This window comes from Carassius gibelio, chromosome B9 (genome assembly GCF_023724105.1).
Source record: "Carassius gibelio isolate Cgi1373 ecotype wild population from Czech Republic chromosome B9, carGib1.2-hapl.c, whole genome shotgun sequence".
NCBI lineage: Eukaryota > Metazoa > Chordata > Actinopteri > Cypriniformes > Cyprinidae > Carassius > Carassius gibelio.
This window is the reverse complement of record NC_068404.1, coordinates 3,744,173-3,771,605: the sequence shown is the minus strand read 5'-3', so window position 1 is coordinate 3,771,605 and position 27,433 is coordinate 3,744,173. Positions and strand designations below refer to the sequence as shown.

Genomic DNA, 27,433 nt, shown 5'->3' with positions numbered 1-27,433 from the left:
TAAATTTAGAGAAGGTGGACAGGAAGATGTGGTAGCAAAGAAAGTCAGGTACCAGGCAGGTCTAGAAGGATGAGGACGAATGATTTGAAATTAACTCTTGTCACAGAGTTTGACAGACAGCAAGCAAATAAACTACTTTTGGTCCAGTTTGGCTGTGTGTGTTTTCTTCCCCATGAAATGTGGGTTCGGTCTGGAAAATATTGTTAAATTACAACAGCTAGTTTTAACCATTTAGCTCCTGGGTCTTTGGGACCTGTGTCTATGTGTGCATCATGCAGCATGATGAATAATACATACTGTATAATGTTCCTGTAGTCTTGTGTAATAGATGTTTGAACAGACTTTATAGGGATTGTTCAATACCAGGGTTCATCAAATTCTTTCGCCAAGCTTTAACTGTGATTTTTCTAAGGATCCTAAAGACCTTGGTGAGCTTGCTCAGGTGTGTTTCATTAGGGTTGAATTAAACCCTGCAGGGTATTGGCCCTCTAGGCCAAGATTTGAGAAACCCTGGTCTATACTTATTCTAATTACCAATGAATTTGTTTTTCCATGGCCGTCCCCTCATTTAAATTTCATATAAACTTACATAAGTATGAAAGCAAAATGTTCATGCCAAGTTACATGTCAGTCAGACAATCTCAAAATAAGCTGGATCAGACTTCACACAGAACAGGATAGAAGACTAAACTCTATAAAGCAAATTCACTGCAATAAATAGTTTGCAACTATATCACACAGTAGAAGTGCTCAGTTAGAGTTTCAGAAATCCTGCTGATGATAACATACCTGTACCTCCAGTTGAGTTGATTATGGACTTTAGCTGACTGATTCTGAAGCCTTAAAGTTGGCACAGAATGTTAAGAATGATATTAATGCCATGTCTCCATGGAGAAATGGTTTTAAGGCTGGATAATCATGGATAAGAGGACGAAAAACGCTGGGCTTCCATGATCAAAATGTTTGGCACAGGGGATGTTGAAAACCATCAGATGAAAGAAATGTTACAGTTCCCTCCTAAACAGCCTTTTGATTTCTTTCACGTCAATTTAGCTCAAAGGAAATCATTTAAGATTTTAAAGGGAATTTGGACAGAATCGCTGGTTTATGGCTGATCACTGAGATGGCCAGCGATTCATTGAATGAGCTGTATAACATCAACTCTGCAATGGATATTAATATCCAAAGTATAGTGAAATTAGCACAGTATTAATTAGCACAGTAACAAGATCAGCAGTTTAAGACTAACTTGTAAGAACAAAACACAAGATACTTCATTTTTCAATGTAAATAAGGCTTTATTAGATAAATCTAAGACATATAAACTAATCTAACACATAAGCACACACACTCACACATTAACACAAGTTGCAGGAAGAGCGAAAGTTAGGAAAGAACATGTTCAAAATAATAGAAATGTGAAATCCCAAGTTTACAGCAATATGTGAAATTGCATAGACATGAACAACCATCAATCACTTAATTAACCCTTGCATTGAGTTCCTCAATGAGGTTAAAATTATATTAGATATCTACAATAGTTTAGATCAGAGTCTGGAGGTAATTTACTTGTATTGCCTGTGGAAGGGGGCTTCTCTATTTGTCGGTTACTATAAGTTATGTCTAACGACATATGGGGTCTCACTTGGGAGGCCAATGGCTAGTGGATTTAACATACCTGAGCCACTCCCCGTGCCCACAGGTATAAATAGGCCACAGGTGCATCCACTCATTCAGATTCAAATTTAGATTCAGGGAAATTGCTCTTTTATTGAAAATGAGCAATTTTGGCGGAACAAAAATTATTCTCCACCTGGCTCTCTTCCGGGTGAAGGAGTGGCACTGTCTCCACCACCTCCTGAAGAGCAGTCTCCCACATCTCTGAGTTGCCTGTGTCAGGGCCACTTCGTCATCTTCTTGGACGATTTCGCAGCTGGATGTGACAAAAGGGGGTGGGGTTGTGCGCCACTCTTCAGCACAGGGCTCGATGCCATGCGCTGACCATGAAGAAATCTCAGTACGGGGCGGAGCCAATGTGGACAGCGCAGTCGGGCGCCAACGGCGATGAGCTGGCTAAGGCACAGGCCACAATGGAACGGTGGCCGCCAGAGGATCGTGTAAGAGCAAGATGCAATGTATGGCCTCAGTCTGCTGTTGTACTGTCAGGAACTGCTGGGCACAGTCCTCAACAGCATCGTCGTACAGGTCTGCCTGGGAGACGGGAGTGTTGAGAAAGTTCACTTTGCCACATCTCTCATCCTGACAAGGCTGAACCAGAGATGGCACTACTGGACCACCAGAGTGGACATCGCCTTTCCGAGGGACTGCGTTGTGACTTCCGTCACCCGGAAGGATGAGGTCAGTCACCATGGGCAGCTCCTGCATCAACCTCGGGTTTGATCTACCCTCGTGCATTTGTCAAGGCCATTGCATGCAGGGCAGAGGCAGCTTGGCCCGCAGCACTGTAAGCCTTGGGAGCTAGAGCGGCTGACACCTTACAGGCCTTGGACGGGAGATGCGGGCTATTCCTCCCAGTGGCTGCATTTTGCAGACACAAGTTCACCACAATCAAGGTTTGTGAGGACGGAGGAAGGAAACGAGTGGTTTCTGGCTGTAAAAAGAGGCCATCCATGACTATGTAACTTCCCCATGCACATCCGGGAAGAAAGGAACCAGAGCAAAATGTGGTTGTGAGCCACGCTCTACACCGAGAGCCAATCGAAAAGCCATGAGCATTCAGGGCTGGGCAGTATAATCACCTCCAACCTTATGCTCACAGCTGCCCGGGTAAGCACAGCTGTCAACTCTGGGTGTAATTCGTCAGTGGCGACAACACCAAGGAGGGGGCAGCCCCGCACCAATCTTCATCCACAGAGGCCAATAGTCCATCCCCCGATGCTGCAATCAACATCTGATACTTGGCAGCAAACAGAATGACCCGTTGAGACTGCCGTAAGACAGCCCAGCAGAATCACCCAGCAGCTGCACAGGACAAGCACTGCGGAAGGGGTGAGGGGTCTGTGGGACGTGGCCCGGCAGAGAAGCTCTCACTGTCACCTTCAAATCTCCCAGAGCACTAGCCGGCAGCAGAGGAACCAAAAAGGGTAGTGACAGAGGGGTCTGTATCTCCTTTCTTAAATGGAAAGGAGCAGACCCCTCTGTCACTACCCTTTCCGGCCACGTCCCACAGACCTCTCACCCCTTCCGCAGTGCTTGTGGCTGTGACACTCCTGAATCAAATGTACTCACCTGTCTACGATCCATTCTCCTGTGTTCATCGTACTGCCAGCACTTGAGAACAATAAATATTCACCGAGCACTTGAATCAATAATAAACACTTCACCTACCTTTGTCTCCCATGTATATCCTGACAGAAGGCTCGACGCAAAACGTCAGCACAATAAATATAAATTCAGCACAATCAAGATGGCACTTCTGCAAACGCCGCTCCCATGCTGGTGTACATGGTAAACTCTCGTCTCTCGACCAGCGCCCTTCTCCTGCCTGGAGGAGGACAGCAATGGATTCATATTACAATGCTTGCTCATCCTGGATCAACACACACATCAATACCCTACAGAAAGTGTGAAAATCTCATTCATTATCCTGCAATTATGCGGGGCTGCGTTAAGATCGGCTGAAGCATTGTGGTTTAAGGAGACTGCAGTCACCTCGTCCCTACCGAATTTCAGTCGCCATTTTAGAGAGGTTTTTGGGGAACCTATAGACGATGACTCTTCCACAGATCTTCCCCCCATAGACCCCCAGTCAAACCCAAGATGGGCTCCCGATCCCCAGTTAAGCCCAGAAGAGGTTCCCGATCTCCCGTCAGACTCCGAAGAGGTTCCCAGTCTCCCATCAGGCCACAAAGAGGCTCCTGATCTTCTGTTAGGCTCCGAAGAGGCTTCAAATGTCCCTCCAGACCCAGAAGAGGTTTCCCTTTCACCAGCTCATGATTGTGCAGAATCCCCTGCTGCACTGCAGCCCTCCAGACCCATGTCTCCACCTCGGCCCATCAGCCCGCAAACTCTGCGCTGGCTCTGCATCCCTTTGGCTCCACTGAGGCCCGTCTGTCCAAGGACTCCTCCGGGCTCTCTCATACATCCAGACAAACCTCGGACAGTCGTCGCTCAGCTGGCATGGACCAGGGGGGGGGGGGGGGGTAGTGTCAGGATCCTGCCAAGCTTTTCACCCACACCTGTTCCTTATCAGCATTAACGATCTCATCAAGGAACTATAAAGCAGTCACCTCAGCCCCAGTTCTAGGTCGAGCCTCCAACAGGAACAGACCCTCCACACTTGTCTCCTGAGCTCCTGACACTTCACTGCCAACCAGATGTAGCGTATACTCACCCTTTTGTAACACTTACCTGTGTCCTTGTTCTGCTGCCCCCAGGACCCCGGAACACTCTATCATTACCTGTGATCCAACGGTCTCTGTAGTCTCCTGTGTATGTCACCAGCTGGTATAAACTTCGTCCTATGTAAAGGAAGAGAACATATATGAGCGGTCTGTGGCTGTGACACTCCTGAATCAGATATACTCACCTGTCTATGATCCAGTCTCCTGAGTTCATCGTACTGCCCGCACTTGAAATCACAACGTATTCACCAAGCACTTGAATCACTAATAAACACTGTGTACTGAATTCACCTACCTTTATCTCCCGTGCATATCCTGACAGCTTGGAAGAAGCATGACAATTTTTAACTCCAAATGGACTCGTCTGAAAGAAGAAAGTCATATACATCTATGATGACTTGAGAGTGAGTAAATTATTGGCTAATTTTCATTTTTGTTTAAACTAACCTTTTAACATCGCACCAGATGAGGATCTTCAGAAGTTTATGATGATGTCATCTATCTCTCTACATCAAATCCTCTCACTTCAAGGTGCCATCTGTCATGTCTGGCAAAAAAATCAAGTCATACTCCACATTCCATACCAGAAGGGGGCAGTATGCCTCAATAAAGTGAATTGGTCTACTCTAGAGTAACAAACGAGAAACGGCGTAGTCTCTATATTCGGCCCTACCTTCACAACGACCCTAGAGCCAGAGCCGAAGCCTAAGAGGACGTTTTGCCTCCAGAGGAACGTTGGGTGATGTCAAGTGATTTTGAAACATGACATCTTCAAGCTACTCCCCTTCACTTTTACCAGTGAATATGTTCATATTCGTTTTGTTCATATTACATTTTGAGTTGTATACACACATTATTTAAATTAAATTAATTTGACAGACAGCATTCTGTCAACATCATTGGTCAACATCAGACAGCTGATGTTGACCAAGCTAGCGCCAACCAACGTAACCAGAGCTGCCAACTCTCAAGCATTCACCGTGAGACACACGCAATTGACTCTTTTCACACGCTTTCACTCCACACATAAATTTTTTCACGCACAGAAAAACCACGAAGCAAAGAGGACACGGAGACCAACAGACTAAACAGAGCAGGTTAGTTATGATATAAAAAAATGGGTAAGTTATAGCTAGCTAATTATCAAACACAGCTACGGTTAGCCTTTGCTAACATTAGCACGTTTATCGAACAGCCTTCGATACATTTCTATGTTATAACTTCCCGAAAAAAAAAAAAAACACAAACATTAAAAACAAACTTCTAGCGAAATACTAACAGCATCTAACTTACCAATACAAAATAAATTTTGCAAGTTCGGAGTCGAACCCCATTTATTTCAGGTCCATCAGTTGTCTCCAGCGATTGAAAGCAGTGCCGATGTTTACTCTGGTTCGGCTCCATTTCTTATCGGATTTGATTTGTGATTCCGAGCGCTGTTGTTTCCCTGTAGCGGGTGGTGGTCTCTTGCCAAGGGTTTCAGCTATCCTTCCGCTCTCTTCCCTGAACTGAAAGTAGTGGGCTGTACTTTCCACACGATTGATATCAGGTTCAAGTACGCCCACAAGCCGTGCGAGTTATTCGTGTATTGCAGGTTGGCTGGTGGATATGTTGCCTGCATACCGCCTCCCATGGCCGAAACTGGTATTACGACACCTGTCGGGCCGGGGCTAGTAATGCTAATGTTAATTAGGTTGATATCTTTGCAGCACTATAACTTGACTTTTTTAATGACATCATCGCCCTTTTTTCTTGTCATTCTTTTGATGCATGTAGGTCATTTTCTGGATATTTTTACCTCAAGTTTTGCACATGGCACCTTTAATGGCTCCATGCAACAGTTTGAAGAACACAATTTTCACAATTGTGACCCGTCACGGAAACCAGTGACACAAGTCGGCAGCACAACTTTCGAGCAAAATGAGAAAGAAGTGTTTTTTTCCAAATTTGTGATTTTCGTTTTTTTGCAGAATCTGTTAGTTGAGATCACGGAGAAGCCTCTCCGTGTTTGAGATAGCAGTATTGGTATATTTAAAAGCGTACATTTTGAGGTTGAAATCGGCTTGTTTTTCGAAGATTCTAGCATGCAGTAGGGGCGTATCATTGTCTCTGTGTATTTCCATACTGGATAAGCCGGCTTTTGTTTCTTTTGTTATTGCCCCCGCCCTCCAAGGGAAGCGTGGCTACTTATTATGCAGCGCTCTGGCCGGCTCTAACTGATGTCAAAAATCAATGAAGATGGACGCCGCAAAGATGATCGCAGACAAGCTGAACCGTGGCCGTTACACCGAAAATGTTTTGAAGTACTTCTTCGACAGGCCGGATGCTTATGAACAAGCGCTCACTGATTCTGAAGACCATCTGAGCGATGATGAAAGCGGCATAATAAGACTGTATAATATCCCTAATCTACAACTGAGCGAAGATGAAGACGAGGAAGAATGTATCGGACTGGTGTCAGACAAGTTGGACCGTAAGCTATCAGAGGCTATATCGATAGCAACATTTGATGGGGATAAAGACAGAGAAATGGGGAAAATCCGTGAATTTGACTGTAAATGCTACACGAGGAGAAAGGTGGCCAGAAGCTTTCTCCAGACATTATGTACAACATACGGCTGGATTCTTTAGCTGCGGAAAAAGAGTGGCAGGACATGCAAATTATTGGACATTTAGTGGCAAACAGACGCACAGTGCAAACTTTGGAGATGGTTACTTATTTAATTGAAGGCAACAAGATCTGCAAGAATACTTTTCTGTTTCTTATGGGGTGAGTTTCCATAAACATCAAAGTTTGTCGTTTTGTGTTCATTCTAAGAACACATACAGATTATTTCATGTTTAGTCCATATTTAGACCTTACATTAGTTACTTGCATTTACGCGTTACGTTAAGTGTTTCCCGCATGAGGTAATTTTTTGTTGTGCGTTGCCATGGTGTTCACGCTTGCACAAAACTACTACGGTACCTCAGCATTTCACAGACGCACTGTGAAATGACTGGTTACATGAGCCTAAGCTCTTTTCAATAAAATCCATGCAAAAGTTAATATCAGATCATTTTAGAATACAGCATAGGATGTACCGAATATTCTTCAGTTTTATGCAAAACAGAAATATGCAATATTTGCAATGCACAAGTTCAAATAGAGTTTTGACAAAAAAGGTTTTATAAAAAGAGAAAACTCACATATTTCAGCTTCTAAATCATTTTTATAAAAGTCAAAAAAGATAAATGTACATTTAAAATTTATTTTAAATGAAAGATACATTTACAATGCACATTATCGTTTATTATTAATAGTATGCGGTCACATTTTTCCCATTGTGTCTGTCTTTGCTATGCAAACATGCAGCATTACAGGGGGGAGCTTTACAGGGGGTATGGCTTATGTAAATGAGATGTAATTAGATGTAAATGAGCCCTATTGTCACTCCCAGCAGTGAGAACAGGTGAGAACTGCACAATCTTTAGAGGCTATTTTCTGCTTTTTGAGCTTTTTTGAGTAACTACCTTCAAATGGCCACAACTTCTTCAAATATTATCAGATTTCCATATCAGATTTCCAAGTGTTATTTCCATGATTGTTGGAAAGCTTGGAGACTACACTTTCAGAATCTGCGAATAACTCAAAATGCCCCAGAACCGACTTGTGTTCCCACTTTCCGTGATTGGTCACAATTTTGTGTCCCATTTAAAAAAAGTAACCAAAGTAGCATGTGCCAAAAGTGGAGGGTGGGAGATATGTTAGCTAAAACCAATTCCCTATAAAGAACCGGCCTAAAGTAACCTTAGCTAAATTACAGAATCACACAAATTCAGTTTTGGTCAAATATTTATCTCTCCTCATTTCTGAAACCACAATACTCTCATGGCATACCAAACAGCCCCCACCCAAAGAGTGAATCAAAAGATAAATCAGCCCTATTAGATGCATATTTATGATTTTCAGTGCTAATCATAATAATAACAAGATGATACATTACACAACAATGGTTTATTAGATTTAACAGTTATTAATCTATTAAACATGAGGTCAGTTGAGACTTTAAAAAAAGAAAGTACAAACACTTAACATTAACACCAGTACAAAGTCACGCATTTTCAGTTTTTATGAAGCTGAAAAAATACAGAAAGGTGCAGACTGTAACATGCATGTGAAGATGATAATAGCTCATATTATTAAGTTATACTTTCATAAAACTGCTTAAAATTATGTTCAGTTTTAATTAGTTTTAACTAAGTTCATTCATTTTGTGAAAGCATTAAACATGTGCATGTTAAACTTATCAAATAACTAAGAGAGATTACAAATCTGTAAACCCCCCTAAGAATTTATATTGATTGAGTGCATTATAACAGACATTGATATAACATTTTGGATTGATTAGATGTGTACATACAGTAGCAATGCATAGAGCTGTACAGTATTTTTTAAACATATTTTATATACACCAAGCAGTATCACACAATTTTTCCTCTGGAGTTTTTGAATTTCATCTTAAAAAAATATTTCATTTAATATGTACATTAATGGTCAAAAAGGCCTAGTTCATAATTTGTACAGATGTGTCCATGACCATCCATTAATAACAGCTCTATTGTGGAAATGATGAATGTGGGAGGTTGGTAACACTTTAGAATAATGTTGCACTAGTTAATGGTAGTTAACTACTTTAGTTAACATGAACTAAGCAAGAAAAATAATTCTACAGTAATTACTAATCTTAGTTAATGTTAATTTCAACATTTACTAATGCATTATTTAAATCAAATGTTGTGCTTTTTAACATTAGTTAATGCACTGTGAATAAGTGTGAACTAACAATGAATAACTGTATTTTCATTAACTAGCATTAACAAAATGTAATAAATGCAGTAATAAATTTATTGTTCATTGTTTTGTTCATGTTAATTAAAACATTAACTAACATTAATGGAACCTTATTCTAAAGTGTTACCAATTTGTTTTAGTCATAACACTTTACAATAAGGTTCATCAGTCAGTGTTAGTTAATGCATTAACTAACATGAACAAACAATGAACAATATATTACAGTATTTATTATTCTTTGTAAACGATATTTAATGCTAATGCAGTCATTTGTTTTTAGTTCATGTAATCCACATTGCATTAACTAATGTTAACAAGCGCAACTATTGATTTGAACAATGCATTAGTAAATGTTAAAGTTGACATTAACTAAGATTAATAAATGCTGTAGAAGTATTGTTCATTCTTTGTTCATGGTAACTAAAATAGTTAACTAACATTAACCTTATTGTAAAGTGTTACCATTTTAATTTCTATAAATTAATATTAAATATAAAATCACCACTTGAAGGATGAATCATCAGGTCTTATTGTAACCCAAAATAAAACATAAAACAACAACAACAACAACAACAATAATAATAATAATAATAATAATAATAATATGATGATGATGATGGTGATATTTTGATTCATTAGGCATTATGACATTATATTAATTAAGCAGTGTATTAAAATGAAAAAATGAAAAAAAAAAAAAAAAAAAAACAATATTCTAATATTCTAATTTACATTAAAAAAAATGATCTAAATTCAGATTCAGAGAAGTAGATACAACACAGATAAATCCTCCATGAACTAATGAAATGCACTTCAGTACAGTGGAAGCTGACACAATCACTCCATCTCCAAAAAAATAAATAAGGGCTACTGTCAAAGATATGATGTGTGGGATATTAAGAGGCACCAGAACTTCCACACAGGATGAGCAGCTTAGGTAGCCAGTGACACATGCTCAGATCAGAGACGGCAAGCGTTTAAACTTCACCAAGAGCTGGTCATGGGCTGTGTTCTGACCCCAGTCTAGATAATCTGAGAGCTAAAGGAAGCAGTCCAGACATGAACAGAGACACAAGCCTGGTCACAAATGGGTCAGAAAATGTGCTGTGTGTGGTTCTTCAGATCAAAGCCTTGCTGAACTTGATCATGAACCAGAAAATGACATGACTCCAGGTCTCATGTTGTGTGGTTTGTGATGAGATTCAGGACTGAGCTGGTTATTGCCGGCTCTGTCAGACACTCAGTGTCATGTTCCTCAGGATCCACTGCTGTGATCGCCTGCCGCTGCAGTCTCTGAGAGTGGGAACCATCTTATCCTCTTCAGAAGGCATGTCCAGACACTGGTTACTGTTCACATGGAGCAGAGTCAGCCGCTGTGGGCAGACACAGATTTACAGAGAAATTAAAAACAAACAACACTTGAAAAATAACATGTTGTGGATAAATCTCACACTTTAAATATATTAAAATAAATAAATATGTATTTTATATTTTACAATCAAACCATGGCTTTATGATTGGTCAGATCACCTGTCAATCAAGCTTCCTGTGAAGGGTCGATGGATGCATCACAGATTTTGCTATATTGTTTAAATCGCAGATGTCAATGTATCTGCAGGACTCAAAGTAATGATGGGTGCTTTCGAGGCACTGCTTCATGAAGCTTCAAAACCTTTGCAAATCATTTGTTTTGAATGGTTAACATCAACTGGCTAACATTATTTAAATACTGTATTTAAACAAAGAAAGAAAGAAAGAAAGAATCAATTGCAAAGTATTAGAATTTCCATGAATTCCAAAACCTTGCAGTCACACTGTAAAATCTTATAGTTTCAAAATGACAGGGAACATACAATAAGTATATTTCTCCAATTCTCTAATTGTGTGGTAAAGGATCTTGCATCTTTAAAGATGAGTAAAACATAATTTGGGTTTGTGATTTTTGCCGCATGTTAAATTTGAGCCCCATTTTAACTCTGTTTAGCTATTTGAGCCTTCAGAGTAGCTATTTTGCACAGTCTCTGAAAGCATCGTGCCATCCAGAGGCGGATAATGAGAGCTGCTGCCCTGCTGAGTCCAGACACCCTTCCAAAAAGCCTGGAGACTGCGGGTGACTGCTCCTCGACAGCTCTGAATGAAAGTAATCAGTCACTGTCGCACACTGAAAGATAGGTGAGAATATGCTGTTCTGCCTCTACTCAACTGTAGGCTGCTCAGACTCTGATGCTATTTTACAGTTCATCCAGCAGACAGCATGACAAATGAGTTGACCGCATGCAGTCTCGTGTCTGGTATGAATCACTGAGCATTTTGAGTTCATAATGAACAGCAGCTTTTCAGCAAACAAGAATCCTTGATTCCTCGATAGCTATTGTATAAAGCTTAGATTTGTAATACAGCACACAAGTCAAAGACTTTTATTATACTTTTATGGTGCTTTTTGAAGCTTGACAACCCTTGCTTGCTGTCTGCTTTACCTGTATTTATAGTGAAGTATTAGTTTGGAAAGAGTGTGATAACAAGTAGTGACAGAATTAAACGTTTTACTAGATAAACTATTAATTCAACATTTTAACCTACTTACACCCCCCTCCCCCATCAAACACACACACACACATGTTTTGAGTAATAATAACTACATTTAAACTCATTTTGACCATGTGAGGAAAATTATTGTAGCCATTCATGTAAAACCATAGTTTTAAGTTTAAAAAAAATATTCATGAGCCCCACAGCCTGTCAAGCAAAAGCATGACAGACATAGATATGCTGACAAAATGTATTATAAGGCCATAATCCACAATTTGCAATCAACCAGCTCACAATTCTGAAAATAGTTTGAAAAGTATGTATTTTAATTCATGTTTGCAATCAGATCATTGCAGTTCTATTATAATAAAATGGTTGCTTTACTGATGTTTTCTTCAACAGTTTCTTTAGGTGTTATGCTTTCAAATTAAATTCCATATAAATGTATCATACTGCATGCATTTAACCCTCTGTATTTTGGGGGCCTGGAGAAGTTTTGTCATGCCCTGTTGTGCTTTTTTCAGTTTTTTTGTAAATATCTAAATGGGCAAAGTCTAATATCACTGTAATCAGCACAAACTGGGCTTTAATAATATGTGAAATGCATGCATGTACATGATTGTATTTTTGAGAAAAATAAAATGTGTGGTTAGTGAAAAACTAAAAATGTTAAATCACTTGAATAAGTCCCTAAAACACATACAGAACTGTTCCCGGGATTTTTGAGAACTGGAGCTTGTACTGTGCTGTGTTGTGAAACAATGCCTGATGAGATTTAAAATCACTTTTCACATCATTCTGATGCTTCTGTATCCAGCTGCACATCAGTGGCTCTGTTACATATACAATAGCTAAATGCATACTTTTATAACTCAATTTATCTCTTCCCTGTACTTCTTAATTTTTCATTACATTCTTCTTCATTCTTAATTTTTACTATTAACTTGAAGTAATGAAGTAAACTGTTGCTGCAAGCCAAAAAATTAAAATAAATAAAACAATTTAATTTGTATTTATCATAAAAATTATGTAAAAACTCCATTACAAAAACTCAATTATATAATAACAGCTGAAATATTTCCACCCATTGGAAGAACTCAGATTCAAATTGGGTCCCTTACCTATTATATCTGACCACTGCAATCAACAATTACAGACTCTATTAAGTACAACATGCGCAATAAATGAATCAAGTCTGCATCATGAGCAAAGTGTTTCTAAAATCTTAAATTTTTTATAGTTCTGTTTAGCATATCAAAGAGAGTATTCCTACATGACAGTAGCTCAAACACAAAACAACAACATAAAAAAAAAAAAATAATAATAATAATAATAATTTTCCATCTGACATAATGTGGACAGAAGATAAAATACTATCTGGGCATTAACATAATTTACCACCAAATGATGCCAATGCCCAGATCAATTTCTTTGTGTATTTATTTGCATACTACTTAAAGGGATAGCTCACATAAAAATTTTAATTCTGTTAGTAATTACTCACCCTAAAGTCTTTCCAAATCTGTAAGACCTTCGTTCATCTTCAGAACACAAATTAAGATTTTTTTTCATGAAATCTGTGAGCTCTCTGACTTTCTCATAGACAACAAGGATGTCTATGGGAGGGTCAAAGAGCTCTCTGAATGCATCAAAAGAATATCTTTATTTGTGTTCTGAAGATGAATGATGGTCTTATAGATTTTGATTTATTATTATTATTATTTTACTACATATTTAAGATAACATCTACTTGGTAACACCTATTTATATGGAAAAAAAAAAGTTATGGACAATATTAATATTAATAAAAATACCAATTAAACACTGATAAAATGGGTTATCCATTTCCAGTTTTTTTACCTGTACTGAAAACAGTCAAGTATGCTGCTTGATACTGCAAACTGGTAGTTGTTATATCATTTTATGTATCATGATAATAATAAATTCTTTGGTTTTTGTACAAATCATTGTCCCATTGTCCCATTAGAAACAATTGTGTGCATCTGAGTAGCAAAATAAGCTGGATATAGTGACGATCTATTGAACTGGCCAAAAATAGAATGTGTTGGAAATGTGTTAATGCTGTATGTTTGAGAGTAACACAATGTCCTTTGTCACAGTAGGGTGGAGAAATGGATGGAGGTGAGGAAAATATTAAGCAGTAATATATGGAGCTATTAGATTAGATATGTTTTTGCTACAATGGCTGTCAAAGGCTGGGTAGTTCTCAGTGATTGACGTAGGATCAGTGTGAGGGGGTTGCAGAGATCTCTGTGTGAGGTGCTTTTATCTGTGTGCATCTGAGCAGGACACAGACAGCTGTGAGCTCTTCACTAAAGTCAATAACACTCCTCCAAACTCGTGCCTCTTTTACCAATAACATAAAACATATATCATTCCTATATAATGATGGGGTGTTTGAAGAGGAGGTTGATTATAGCCTTCAGATCAGGACAGCTAAGATAAATTTGCAAATAGGTAGTTTAAACAACTACTCTTTTTAAAAGTTACATGTTTTCATAAGCTTATATCAATGCATATTATATATATATATATATATATATATATATATATATATATATATATACACACACACACACAGTACAACTTTACTTTTAAAATCGATACTATTAGAGATAAAATTGTAACCATTCAGCCGTCAGCTACAGTATCACATCAGATCAGACAGTGAGGAACCTGAGGATCAGTTCCACTCATTCTCTACTAAAGGAGAGGAAGAATTGTATAAACTTGTTAAATCATCTAAACCAACATGTTTAACATGTATGTTCAACAGCTAGTCCAAAATGCAGCAGCAAGAGTTCTTACTAGAACCAGGAAGTATGACCATATTAGCCCGGTCCTGTCCACACTGCACTGGCTCCCTATCAAACATTGTATAGATTTTAAAATATTGCTTATTACTTATAAAGCCCTGAATGGTTTAGCACCTTTTACATTAATAATCCTCTACGTCCGCTACGTTCTCAAAACTCAGGCAATTTGATAATACCTAGAATATCAAAATCAATCATATCCTTTTCCTATTTGGCGCCTAAACTCTGGAATAACCTACCTAACATTGTTCGGGATGCAGACACACTCTGGCAGTTTAAATCTACATTAAAGACCCATCTCTTTAACCTGGTTTACACATAACATACTAATATGCTTTTAATATCCAAATCCGTTAAATGATTTTTAGGCTGCATTAATTAGGTAAACCGGAACCGGAAACACTTCACATAACACCCGGTGTACTTGCTACATCATTAGAAAAATGGCATCTACGCTAATATTTGTCTGTTTCTCTCTTGTTCGTCACCGTAGCCACCAGATCCAGTCTGTATCCAGATCAGAGGGTCACTGCAGTCACCCGGATCCAGTACGTATCCAGACATGATGGTGGATCAGCACCTAGAAAGGACCTCTACTGCCCTGAAAGACAGCGGAGACCAGGACAACTAGAGCCCCAGAAACAGATCCCCTGTAAAGACCTTGTCTCAGATGACCACCGGGACAAGACCACAGGAAACAGATGATTCTTCTGCACAATCTGACTTTGCCGCAGCCTGGAATTGAACTACTGGTTTTCGTCTGGTCAGAGGAGAACTGACCCCCCAACTGAGCCTGGTTTCTCCCAAGGTTTTTTTTCTCCATTCTGTCACCGATGGAGTTTGGTTCCTTGCCGCTGTCGCCTCTGGCTTGCTTAGTTGGGGTCACTTCATCTACAGCGATATCGTTGACTTGATTGCAAATTATTGCACAGATACTATTTAAACTGAACAGAGATGACATCACTGAATTCAATGATTAACTGCTTTAACTATCATTTTGCATTATTGACACTGTTTTCCTAATGAATGTTGTTCAGTTGCTTTGACGCAATGTATTTTGTTTAAAGCGCTATATAAATAAAGGTTACTTGACTTGACAGTAGTCAACATTTGAAGTGGATCAAAATCATTCATCAGTTGTCCTAAAGCCTAAAACCGAAAGGTGTTTTTGTATTAGGATAATTTTAATTTACCTTTTTTATCCACTTCAAATGCTGACTATTGTATATATAAACAAAAAAGTGGATATGGGTATGAATGTGTGATATATCTGACATGAATGTGTGATATATTAAATGTAAATTCAGAAATTCAAACCAATAAATGTTGTATCCTTTAGAAGATAGTATCTATGTGTAGAAATTATACTGTACTGCCATCATTCATTTGCTAATCCTTGGTGAAACGAAAAAACCTCTGAGTGAAAAATACTTAAAGACACAGGCATGAATGAAACCTTGGTTGCCAAACAGATGCAAAAAAAGAAAAAAAGAAAATGCAGATTAAAAATGATGAAGTGGCCATTCAAATTCAGGGTTTAGACAATGAAAGCCCTTCATTCTGTCTTTGCTGAGCCCAGCTGCCATGTAAGCGTGACAGCGTATTAATGCAAAGGGTCCGTCTTCACAAGCCCAGGCCATGAAAGAAACATTCACAATGAGATCACTTCAAAAGAGCTGGTAAACAAAGACAGACCCATTTCAATCCACCACGGACAGATAATCAAGCCGCCTTCTCTGATCTGATGCTAAATAAAAGCTGGAAGGGGTGGCCATGCTGGCTGCCAGTAAATATTCATTTCACCATAATTCCACTATGTTTATGTAATAAAAACACATATGAAATTTAATTTGACAAAAAGGTGCTCTGAAGGTCCTTGAAATAGCGTTATATATCTAGCAGCTCTTGTGATGTCTGTTATTGCATTTGTGTGTCTCTGAGTTGCTGTCCCATTTCTCTCAAAAGGTCAGCAATAATTGCTCCTAAACGCATGGAAGCCTGCGTTGAATTTGGGCTCTCAGTAAAGCCTGAGCTCCATAAACCAATTTCACATCAAAAGGCCTCACATTCAATAAATACTATAACCACAAAACTATTTCACAATTTAATATTAAATTAATTTATGTGAGGTTCATTCTCAGGAAGCCATTAGCATCCCGTGCTTATTCCCATAATTTGGGATTTTATTTTAAAATGAAATATATTGTGTTACATTTAAATTATACAGGATTTTAAATAAATTTATTTCAGCTAAAATTAGTTACAAGTTACAATTGTTAAAAAAACAAAACAAAACAAAAAACATCCGATTTAACACCTTCAACATGAGATAAACATGTAAACAAGCTACAGGTAGTCCAAAATGCAGTGGCTAGAGTCCTTACCAGGTCAAGAAAATATGATCATATGACCGCCAAGCATTCAAATAATGCATCTCATAATTTTGGACTGCAATTAGATCTGATCAAATGCACATTATTATGCTTTAGCTTGGGTTAAACTCATTAATTGTACTTGGTTGGAACAGCAGCGACCCTAATTATGTCTCTATTTGTTTCTCTGTTTTGCCACGGGATGTAACTTGAATTTACACAAGCTCCAGTCTGGATCCAGAACACCTGAGAAGAGATGATGCTGACCATTCAGAGGACCTCAGATGATGCTAACCCTGAAACAACATACACAACTAACAAATATTGCTATAAGTGTGATTGCATCACATAATAATTGCTGTTAATAGTGTTCATCGTCTGGTTGACTATGTCTTGTATACATTTTTCTGAAAATTCCTGTCATTTGCAAATAAACTGATCACCACATATAATCTACTATTAAATATTGTAAATATTTATAAGCTACTTATTTTCTGTAAAGTTGCTTTGCAATGATTTGTATCGTAAAAAGCGCTATACAAATAAACTTGAATTGAATGCGTTCCCACTTCTGTGTGACAAAATAAGGAGTAATTAAGAACTTTGCTGAATCTAGTCCTTTATGTGTGTGTGTTTGTTCAGGTGGCAAACTTAGGAAAAGTAGCCAAGTCTTGAACTGCTCAGATTACGGAAACTATATATATAGTCATATATAGTGAAGTGAAGTGACATACAGCCAAGTATGGTGACCCATACTCAGAATTTGTGCTCTGCATTTAACCCATTCAGATTGCACACACACACACACACACACACACACACACTCTCTCTCTCTCTCTCTCTCTCTCTCTCTCTCTCTCTCTCTCTCTCTCTCTCTATATATATATATATATATATATCAAACTAAATAATTGTATCCAAGTTAGTTTTGATGTTTGAGGGTTGAATGATACACCATTTCCTGAGAATGGCCCTTGCATTGCATCTTTACATATCCAAATCTCAAAAACACTAAAGAGAGACAAATTAAAGTAGCAGGCAAACTAAACCCACAATGATGTGCAAGATACTCAGGCTTTTCAGATACACCTGTTAGTTCCCTCAACAACATGTGGTGTAAAGCACACTATTTAATACGGCAGTTCTAATAACTATCTACACCCTCCTCACCTCTACAGACTGATTTTGGATTGGGCTACTGAGACTTTCAAAACTGACCTGCCATCATCAGGGAATTGTGGTAGTTACAGAAAGTAATCAGTTGGGCTGTAGTAGAGCTTCTGAAAAACCTCCTGTCGGGTGAAGTTTCGCAGGATCCAGGCCTGAAGGGGACTATCGTCACAGTACTCCACCGTTGGGCCGTATGTCCCGTCCTCCAGCCGACTGATGGTCAGACATGACTGGGTGATGATGTGCAGGAAGGTGTGTTTCTGATGGTTTCCATGAAAACACGATGACAATAAACCAGGGATGGGTATTGATGATAATGAAGTCAAAATGTGTCCCAGTCTTTAACCTTATAAATCTTAGTTTTAATAGAAGAACACTTTCTTTAAAGTCTGACTAAAACATTAAAGCACATGCAAAATATTTGATTATAATTATACTTGATTATAATAGTATGTGTTTCAGTATTACATCTAAAGACAATATATTTTAATACTAAATTCATCATTACAAATGTGTAATTACAATTATGTTACAAATACATGAGATTACATTAAAGTATGTTTTAGTTTCCAAAAAAACACTTGACAGCACAATTGGCACTTTACACCATATTACAAAGACAACAGAAGTTATAATGATGAAATCAGGTATGAAAATTTACTTAAGTCCTAATTTTGAGGATCAAAAATCATTCTACAGGTCAGCTAACTGGATTTTATATACATTTAAAACTATACTGTAATTAATTTGTATTTAATTACAATTAATATGGAATTAAGTGTCCAAAGGGTATATAAACTATATTGAGGCCACAAATGAAAATTATTTTAAAGGGATTGTTCAAACAGTTGGTGGTTTCCATCAGTAAAAACAGGAAAATAAATACTATGGAAGTCAATGGGAACCACTAACTGTTTGATTACCAGCAATCTTCAAAATATCTTCTTTTATGTTCAACAAAAGAAAGCAACTCATACAGGTTTGGAATGACATGAGGATGAGTAAATGATGACAGAATTTTAATTTTAGTTAAATCTATCCCTTTAATGCATACAAATCATTAAATCTTAAATTAAATTAAATGATTTTGCATTAATGGCAGCGGTACTTGAGCTGACATGGACAAAGCCTGATGATCCATGTTAACTTGTTTATTTCCAGGTTTAAATTTGGCCTTTGAATCCAGATTTTCAATGTGGTCTCAGACTCCACTGTACACTATATACACACAGAGACTCTAAACAAAGGCACAAACTAATGGGGGTCACAGGAAAGGGTCAGATGCGGAAATTTAAATGTAGGGCTGGATTGTCAGGCAATAAGTGTGGGTGTGTAGTTTGTGTCCACTGGTGTCTGGTAATGACAGAAATAAACTGGAATGGGGCTGACTTAGGTGGAGCAAGGCTGCATTGATGTCTCTGTACCTTCTAAAACAGCTATTTAATTGGAAACCAGCAAACTGAGCAACTGGCTCAATCTCAGTAAACCCAAATCATCAATTTCCACATGCAGTACGAAAAACCTGAGAGCTATTTTTAAAGCAAATGCCTATCTATCTGGTTGCCAGTAGTTTATGGATTAATGGGAAAAATAATCACAATTTAATAATAGGAGATTCTAGAATGTGGAATGTTGTCAGTATCATCTTTCTTTATATTTTGATCATTAAGTCCTGCAGCACAAGCCTCCAAGTGGTAGAATAAATACAATGCCCTGCCTTACAGACAGCTGAGAGGTAGAAACCAAGCACTGGATACGTCTTTGTGTCCAGCATCAAAATCGAAGCCACCGAGGAGATGGAGATCTATTTTTAGACGGCTTCTGATTTCTTGAGCCCCTTTGTTTTTCCAACACTAAGGTCCCTTATGGCTCAAGTGTGATGTCCTCTTTTAAGTCAAATAACTAATTTATTTGGAAATATAAGCACTGGAATCAACCCAGCTGACAAAGAAAAGAAATATGAACAGCACCAATAATCTCTAAAGCTTCTTCTTTATTCAGCTTGTATGTGATTCTTGATATCTTGAGAATGCTGTAATGAATCTCAAAATCAATTTCTGCAGAGGCTTAAGAAAATGTTATAGGGCTGTATAGTAAACAAATATATAGTACCTCCTTGCTATGTATCTACAAGTAAAGGGCTATAAGTGTATGTCTGTATTTACGCAAATGTGTTTCTAAACCACTCACAGTGTGACTCAATTACAGCAGGGATCTACTTCACAAACACCTCTATTACAACATACAGCAAAACACAGTTCAGATGATCTTACCTTAAAGTCATACTCCCATTTGCCAACATACTAAGACATGTTAAGAGAGAATAGTTCATCAATTTCCAGTTAAATTCACAGTGTTTCAAATACACAGTACTACACCAGGATGATCAATATTCAGAGAAGAAAGAAATATAAGATAAATTCACAGTGTTTCAAATACACAGTACTACACCAGGATGATGTAGTAATATTCAAAGAAAGAAAGAAATATAAGATATTCCCAAAATATAGAAGCACACAAAGTGGATAATAATGTGATATGCAGCACCATCTGGTGGTTAAGAACATATATATATATATATATATATATATATATATATATATATATATATATATATATATATTATATATATTATATATATATATATAATTTTTTTTTTTTTTTTTTTTTTTAACTAGCTGCAGTCTAATGTGATAGGTAACACTTTATTTTTGAGAACCAATTCTCACTATTAAATATCATGCTAGCACACTGGCTGTTTATTAGTACTTATAAAGCACATATTAATGCACAATTCTGCATGACTTGGCTATATTTTGGATCCCTTAATCCTACCACATACCTAAAGTTAACAATAAGCAGCAAATTAGGAGCAATTATGTTCATTAATAATGTACTGCTAATTGACTAATTACCTCATCGAGTCACCAGGTAAGCAAGTGAATGATTTTACTTCATATTTGAAAGAAAACATAGCCTATTTACTGAACAAATCAAATATCAAAATATGCAGAAAATAGTACAAAATGTGCTAAAAGTATTGTTTTGAACAAGTATTAACTTACACATTATTAATATATAGATACAAGAGCCAAGATTGTATTGGTCATGTACAAGTTATAGAACATACAACAAGCAGTGAACTGTACGTCTGGCATACTCTTTTTAGACTGTGTGAAAAAATAAATAAGAGAAAATTAAATACAAATAATGAAATATCCGGAAAAAAAGGAGAAAAAAATAAATAATAAGAATTAGATATAAATAATCAACTATACACAATATATTTAACTACTACACAGATGCTGTGTAGCAATGCTACAAGAACTGCTATACAGATGATGTGCAGATGAGTTGCATAGTTGTCATAAAAAGTGCAGTGTGCAAAGAGTTATTGGGTAACCCTACACAACCAGAGTCTCTAAAGTGTAGTGTGGTTAATGTCGATTGTTTAGTAATCTGTGAGGGAAGAAATTCCTCCTGTGCTTCTCTGTTTTTGCAATCAGACTGAGGTAGCGTCTGTCACGTACGGTGATACAAGAAACACAGGAGAGATACAAATGCAGGTACAAGTTTTATTGAGGGGGCAATCCAAAAGGGGTAAACAGTCCAGGCAGGGTCAAAACCAGGATATCCAATACACATAACAAGAACATACAGCAAGAGCAGACTCAGGGAAGTATCACGCATACAACAAGGACTCCGTGACAAAGACTCAGACAGACCGGGTATTTATACACAGAAGGATAATGGGGAAACAGGAGACAGGTGGGGGAACAATCAATTAACTAAAACAAGGAGGAAGGTGACCAAATAAGGGAACAGGAAGTGATAAGATGACAGACACCGTGGGAACGGAGGACACCTAGTGGGCACCCAGGGAACACAACCCAGACACTGTGACAGAACCCCCCCCCCAGACACTGTGACAGAACCCCCCCCCCTCACCCCCCCTCTACGGAGCGGCTTTCAGACGCCCCACGATAGACCACACAGAGACCAGGAGGGAGGCGGATAGGCGGAGGCTCAGGGGGAGGGACGGAGGGCCAGAAAAGAAAAACATGGGGAACAGGTACCAGAATGTAACACAACACAGGGAGACCAGGAGGGAGGAGGACAGGTGGAGGCTCAGTGGGAGGGAAGGAGGGCCAGACTAACAGAGGGGAACAGAGACAGGAGTGAAGACACAAAACAAAAAACAAACAGTAACATGAAGCCCCCCTCCCCAGGGCAGAGCAGCAGACCACCCAGTGACTTGACTTGACTCTGGAAGTTCAACGGTGACCCGCCTTGTCTCTGGAAGGTCCCCGGTGACTGGCCCTGGCTCTGGAGGGTCATCGGTGACTGGCCCTGACTCTGGAGGGTCATCTGTGACTGGCCCTGACTCAGGAGGGTCCACAAACACCTGACTCGACTCTGGAGGGTCCGCTGGCACCTGACTCTACTCTGGAGGGTCCGCTGGCACCTGACTCGACTCTGGAGGGTCCACTGGAACCTGACTCGACTCTGGAGGGTCAACTGGAACCTGACTCGACTCTGAAGGGTCCACTGGAACCTGACTCGACTCTGGAGGGTCAACTGGAACCTGACTCGACTCTGGAGGGTCAACTGGAACCTGACTCGACTCTGGAGGGTCAACTGGAACCTGACTCGACTCTGGAGAGTTTCAGTGGAACCTGACTCGACTCTGGAGAGTTCACTGGAACCTGACTCGACTCTGTAGAGTTCACTGGAACCTGAATCGACATCTGGCACCGCCTCGGCCTCCGGAACAGCATCGGGCACCGCCTCGGCATCGGGCACCACCTTGGCCTCCAGAACAGCATCGGGCACCGCCTCGGCATAGGGCACTGCCTCGGCCTGCGGAACAGCATCGGGCACCGCCTAGAGGACTGTGGCGCTGGCTCAGCAGTCATGACGTGAACCATCTTGGGAACCTCTAGGATCCTTGATAGCATCTCGAAGTAATCGAGAAGGGTGTCAGCGGCCATCTTGGGCGTTGGTGCTGAGCTGGCAGCCATCTTGCACTGTGGGGTGAGGCTGGCTTCCATCTTGCCTCGTGGTGCGGGGTTGGTGGTCATGCACCGCAGCGGCGCTGGGTTGGCGGCCATCTTGGGCAGTGGTGTTGGCTTTCTTCTTCTGCCCTGGCGAGATGGCGGCTCTGGTCACTCCCACGTGAGCCCCGAGTCGAAGGGGGGCCATGGTGGAGAGCGATGCTGAACTTCCTCTCGCCCACCTCCTCCTCGGCGACCTCCCCTGGTCCCGCGAAACACGACCAGGCGGGTTCCCTCAAACCGACTATCTCTCTCCCACTCGGTGGCTGGGGAAGAAGCATTAGTCGACATACCGCTGGATCTCAAGGTTGTGTCGGAGTCCTTCTGTCACGTACGGTGATACAAGAAACACAGGAGAGATCCAAATGCAGGTACAAGGTTTATTGAGGGGCAACCCAAAAGGGGTAAACAGTCCAGGCAGGGTCAAAACCAGGATATCCAATACACATAACAAGAACAAGAACATACAGCAAGAGCAGACTCAGGGAAGTATCTTGCATTCGACAAGGACTCCGTGACAAAGACAAACCGGGTATTTATACACAGAAGGATAATGGGGAAACAGGAGACAGGTGGGGGAACAATCAATTAACTAAAACAAGGAGGAAGGTGACCAAATAAGGGAACAGGAAGTGATAAGATGACAGACACCGTGGGAACGGAGGACACCTAGTGGACACCCAGGGAACACAACCTGTGACAGCGTCTCCCTGACTGTAGCAGATGAAACAGTGGATTTCTAGGGTGGGTGGGGATCTTTAAGGATCTTTACAGCCCTAGATTTACATCTCCTGGTGTGGATGTCTTGCAAAGAGTGGAGAGATGATCTGGCGATGCGCTCAGCGGAGCACACTACTCTTTGCAGGGCTTTAAGATTCTGGGCTGAACTGTTCCATACCACGATGAGATGCACTGAGTCCAGATAATTTCTATAGCCCCGATATAGAAAGTTTTCAGGATTCTAGGGGAAACCTTGAATTTTCTCAGGAGTGTCAGATGGTACAGTCGTTGTTTGGCTTTTTTTAACTTGAGCTTGAATGTGGTTAGTACAAGTCAGTTCCTCGGAAATGTGTACACCAAGGTATTTGAAGCAGATCACTCTCTCAACTGGAGTCCCGTTAATGATGAGTGGGGTATAGATCCGCTGCTAACTCCTCCTGAAGTCCACAACCAGCTTTTGCTGTCATTCAGAGAGAGACAGTTTGTTTGGCATCATGATGTCAGACTATCTACCTCATCAAGATAGGCAGCCTAATTGTTGTTGGAGATGAGGCCCATCACTACTGTACCATCCGCAAACTTGATGACAGAAGTGGAGGTGTGAGTGGACACGCAGTCATATGTGTAGAGCAGTGGTTTTCAACCTGTGGGCCGTGGTATTACAGGTGGGCCGCCAATTACTAATACAATATATATATATATATATATATATATATATATAATTAAATAACAAAAAATAAATATTAAACTGTAACTATGCTTCCACTATTCGAGCTTGCTGATTGGTTTAAGAATAAACCGCCAATTTATATTAGATATTTTTGCTGCATATGCTACAGAACAACAAATTTTAAACATGCATAAATGGCTGTTGTGTTTCCTCCTGACTTCTTGGTCCGCTGACTGTCTACCCACTGCCGAGCTCTGCCTGGATCTGGTTTTCCCGTTTTGCTGAGCGGTGCCAGTCTGAGTTATTTTCTGTTAATTTCCAGTCCATTCTAGGGCTGTGCGATTAATAGAAATTGTCATAAAATAACGATTTTGGTCTGCGTGATTTCTAAATCACTTTATAGCACATTTTTTTTTGCGGCCCTGACCTCCCGCAGTATGCTATCCGATCCAATCAGAATGAAACGCGCCTAGCACGAGAACAGAGCAGACTGGGCATATGCCTAACTCCAGGTTATGATTGACGGATCAGAGCGTTCACACTGCACGCGGTAAAAGGCTAGAAATAAAAACGTGCGAAAATAATTAATGTCTAGCACATGAGCATAGATAGTGGAGTGCACAGGACGCAGTTTAAGTGAGAGGAGACATGTTTTAAGTGTGCACACTCTCTCCGGGTGAGAGCAGCTTGCATCTGAGCAATCACGTGTGGTTTTGTGACAGAGCAAAAGGAAATCTGCGTGCGAACAGAGAGATTCGCTCTCGTGCATTATTTTAATGTGCTTTCGCGTAACAATAAGGTGCTCTCGCTGCTGCTTCTGCCCCGCACACACATACTGTATATATTTATATTTTATTAATTTTTTTGCCATAAGTCTATAAATGTTGTTACACCTTTACTATAGTGATTATTTTGACTTATGTCTGTTCAAGAGACGTTACAACTTTTTGATAAAGCTCTAAATGGTTTTCTTTTGGAAATATGTTTCAAATTCATCCTGTTTTGTCCATATAGCACAGCCCTAGTTCATTCAATAAATACAGTTAACAATCTAGCTTCTGAGTACTAAGTTATTAACCCAACAATAGCCGGGTCAATTATTTATTTCTTTTTTTTTTGTAGTGGGCCATGCAAACATATATGTTTGGTTGTATGGGCCACGAGTTGAACAAGGTTGGGAACCACTGGTGTAGAGCAAGTAGAGCAGTGGGCTCAAAACTTATCCTTTTGGGGCTCCTGTACTCAGGTGGATGATGTTGGAGGTTGTCTGACCCACCATCACTACCTGAGGTCTGCATGATAGAAAATCAAGAACCCAGTCACAGAGCTTGGAGACTAGATTGTGGGGGACTTTAGTGTTGAAGGCTGAGCTATAATCTATAAACAGCAGCCTCACATAGTTCCCTTTATTGCTGTCGATGTGGGTGAGAGTGGCGTGCAGGAGATGGGACACAGCATCCCCAGTAGACCTATTAGGGCGATAGGCGAACTGAAGTGGGTCAATGTTGTTAGGGATAGAGGAGCAGATGGTGTTCTTGATAAGCCTCTCAAAAACCTTCATAATTAGTGATGTGAGTGCCACCGGTCGATAATCATTTAGGCAAGATGGATTGTTGCTTTTTGGTACAGGACCGATAATAATTTTTTAAAGCATGTAAGGACGACCGACTGCGCAAGGGACTAATTAAAGATGGATGTTAACAATCCATCCAGCTGATCAGCGCATGATCTTAATACACGAATGGAAATCCTGTCTGGGCCAGCATATTTTTATTGAATACTGAATCGAGTTACATAGAATTTACAACTTTTTCAATTTAGATTTTAAACACAATAATAGAAAACAAGAAAAGAAAAAGACATAACCAAACCACCCCACCCCACCTCACCCCGGCTTACTTAAAATCATATACAAATATAAAGTATAACAGGACTTAGTCTGGTAAGACTTGCAAGTCTGCAAAATATGATAGAAAAGGCTGCCAAACATAAAAAAATTGTCAGTGTTTCCCTTCATTGCGTACTTGATTTTCTCAAGTTTTAAGAAATGCATAGCATCAGTAAGCCACTGTGAAACTGATGAAGAATTTGGAGATTTCCACTGTAAGAGAATTCGACGTCTGGCCAATAAAGATGTGAATTTGAGAATTTCTTTCTGTGCCCAATTAAATTGATCTGATTTGTCTGGGGTCCCAAAAATAGCAATTAAGGGGCAAGGTTGAAGGTGTATTCCTAATATAATTGAAATTATGTTGAAGAAACCAGACCAAAAGTTGTGTAACAGTGGACAAAGTAAAATCATGTGGCTCAAATGACAACATGTGTTAAGACATCGTTCACATTTATCTTCTACTCCAGGGAAAATTGCAGATAATCTTGCTTTGGAGAAATGGACCCTGTGTACAACCTTGAAATGAATCAGTACAAGCCGTGCACAAGATGATACAGTACTCAGTCTATCAATGACCTCTTGCCACCACTCCTCACTGAATTGTTGTCCCAGTTCCTCCTCCCAAGCAGTCTTTGTTTTTGAGTTTGAGTAGTTACAAAGATCCAGAATACAATTGTACATTTCTGAGACAATCCCTCTTTGTTGTGGCTTAAAGTCAAGCAATCTATCCCATGGTTGTTGAGGAGGTAAGAAGGGAAAATTAGTAAAACTTTTTGAAACAAAGGGTCGAACTTGGAGGTACCTAAAAAAATGGTTCACAGGTAGTCCATACAATGATGACACATTGGTAAAACTTCCAAAGATACCACTGGAATACAAATCAGCGAAACAATGTATACCTTTGCTATGCCATATTAAAAAAGTAGAATCAAGAGATGAGGGAGGGAACAAATGATTCCTACACAGTGGACCAACTGGAGATGGTGTTACAA

At 39.5% G+C, this 27,433-nt stretch overlaps 1 protein-coding gene across 2 annotated transcripts in view; it reads right to left on the bottom strand.

Moving 5' to 3' along the window:
- Positions 1-8,342: 8,342 nt before the first annotated feature.
- The window catches only part of galnt13 (UDP-N-acetyl-alpha-D-galactosamine:polypeptide N-acetylgalactosaminyltransferase 13), a 72,607-nt gene continuing 53,516 nt past the window's right edge, over positions 8,343-27,433 (bottom strand). The window contains exons 12-14 of one of the 2 annotated variants that reach the window (XM_052564897.1): positions 20,380-20,409; positions 18,155-18,366; positions 10,422-10,571 (exon numbers count right to left, since the gene is read on the bottom strand). In XM_052564897.1, the coding sequence (XP_052420857.1) occupies positions 18,181-18,366; positions 20,380-20,409 (216 nt within the window). In that variant the 3' untranslated portion in view covers positions 10,422-10,571; positions 18,155-18,180. Of the gene's footprint in view, positions 10,572-18,154; positions 18,367-20,379; positions 20,410-27,433 lie in introns of both variants that reach the window. The other variant, XM_052564896.1, reaches the window with a different exon arrangement.